Raw genomic sequence first — 1,603 nt, 5'->3', positions numbered from 1 at the left:
CTGGTGGCCGAGTGGCAGTGCGTGGGCTTTTGCCACGGGGTGCTCAACACGGACAACATGAGCATCGTGGGGCTCACCCTGGACTACGGGCCCTTCGGCTTCATGGACAGGTGAGCGGCCCGGCAGGGCGACTGGGGGGTGGACAGTGGCCGCAAGGCTGCCTCGCCCGCCCACGCCCACCTGCCCGCCCGCCAGGTACGACCCTGAGCACGTGTGCAACGCCTCGGACAGCGCCGGCCGCTACGCCTTCAGCCAGCAGCCGGCCATGTGCCGCTGGAACCTGCAGAAGCTGGCGGAGGCCCTGGAGCCCGAGCTGCCCGCCGCCCTGGCCCGGGCTGTCCTGGACGAGGAGTTCGAGGCCGAGTTCCGCCGGCACTACCTGCACAAGATGCGCCAGAAGCTGGGCCTGGTGCGGACGGCGCTGGAGGAGGACAGCGCCCTGGTGGACAGGCTCCTGGAGACCATGCACCGGACTGGTCAGTGGGCCTCAGCGTGTCCCCGGGCAAGGCAGGCCCGGCCCCCCTCCTCAGCTGTGTCCACTGCAGGGGCCCCCCTGCCTGCCTGTGCACGTGGTACACCCTTGGCCACCTGCCTGCCCCGACTGGGGGTCACCTCCAGGGCTGGGGTCCGCTGAGCCGGGCTCTGAGCCCCGGTGGCTCTTGCTGACCCTGGGGGCGCCCCACCCATCCCGGCCGCGCCAGGCCTGCCCAGGGCTCCAGGCTGACCGTGCCGACGTCCCCAGGGTTGGCGGTGGTCTGCGGCCCACGGCCAGCCTGCCTCGTGGCCCGAGGGTGCTGTGGGCCTGGACCCGCCATCCAGCCTGCCCCACCCCCGCCCCCGTGCCAGGTGGCCAGGCGCTGTGCTGAGGGTGGCCGCTGGCCTTCCAGGAGCCGACTTCACCAACACCTTCTTCCTGCTGAGCACCTTCCCGGCCGGCACGGACCCCGCGGGCCGCGCGGACTTCCTGGCTGCGCTGGCCGCTCAGTGCGCCTCCTTGGAGGAGCTGCGGCTGGCCCTGCGGCCCCGGATGGACCCCCGGTGAGAGCCCGGCGCCCCTCCAGGGCGGGAGGCCCAGTGTGGGCTCCGGGGAGCTGTGGGGGCCACTGGAGGGTGGGCGCGGGCCTGAGTCCAGGGAAGCCAGGGCCCGCGGGCAGAGGGCAGCGCAGCGCCGAGCCGAGCCCGTCCCCCGCAGGCAGCTCTCCGTGATGCTGGCGCTGGCCCAGGCAAACCCGCAGCTCCTGGCCCTCCTGGGCAGCCAGGGCGCCCTGGCCCGGGAGCTGGCGCGCGCGGAGCGGCTGGCCCGGCTGGAGCGGCTGGGCCCGGCCGAGCTGCTGAGCAGCAACGCGGCCCAGTGGACTGCCTGGCTCGACGACTACAGGTGAGGACTGCCCAGGCCCCTGGCGCCGCCTCCGCCGGCCAGGCCCCTGCTCACGGCGCTCTGCCCAGGGCCCGGCTGGACAAGGACCGCGAGGGCGCGGGCAGCGAGGAGGCCTGGCGGGCCGAGCGGGTGCGGGTCATGCGGGCCAGCAGCCCCCGCTACGTCCTGCGGAACCACATGGCCCAGCGCGCCATTGAGGCTGCGGAGCGCGACGACTTCTCAGAG

The 1,603-nt window shown here is 74.3% G+C and overlaps 1 protein-coding gene across 1 annotated transcript; it reads left to right on the top strand.

The window, feature by feature from the left end:
• LOC101635647 (selenoprotein O) lies at nucleotides 1-1,603 on the top strand (the record flags this gene model as incomplete). Its single annotated transcript, XM_004676377.1, has 5 exons — nucleotides 1-110; nucleotides 196-476; nucleotides 888-1,038; nucleotides 1,193-1,378; nucleotides 1,447-1,603. Coding segments are annotated over 5 exons (885 nt in total), but the record flags the coding sequence as incomplete, so codon positions are not given.

Source organism: Condylura cristata, unplaced genomic scaffold (assembly GCF_000260355.1).
Source record: "Condylura cristata isolate star-nosed mole 26May11 unplaced genomic scaffold, ConCri1.0 scaffold00004, whole genome shotgun sequence".
Classification (NCBI taxonomy): Eukaryota; Metazoa; Chordata; class Mammalia; order Eulipotyphla; family Talpidae; genus Condylura; species Condylura cristata.
This window is presented reverse-complemented; position numbering and strand designations above follow the sequence as displayed.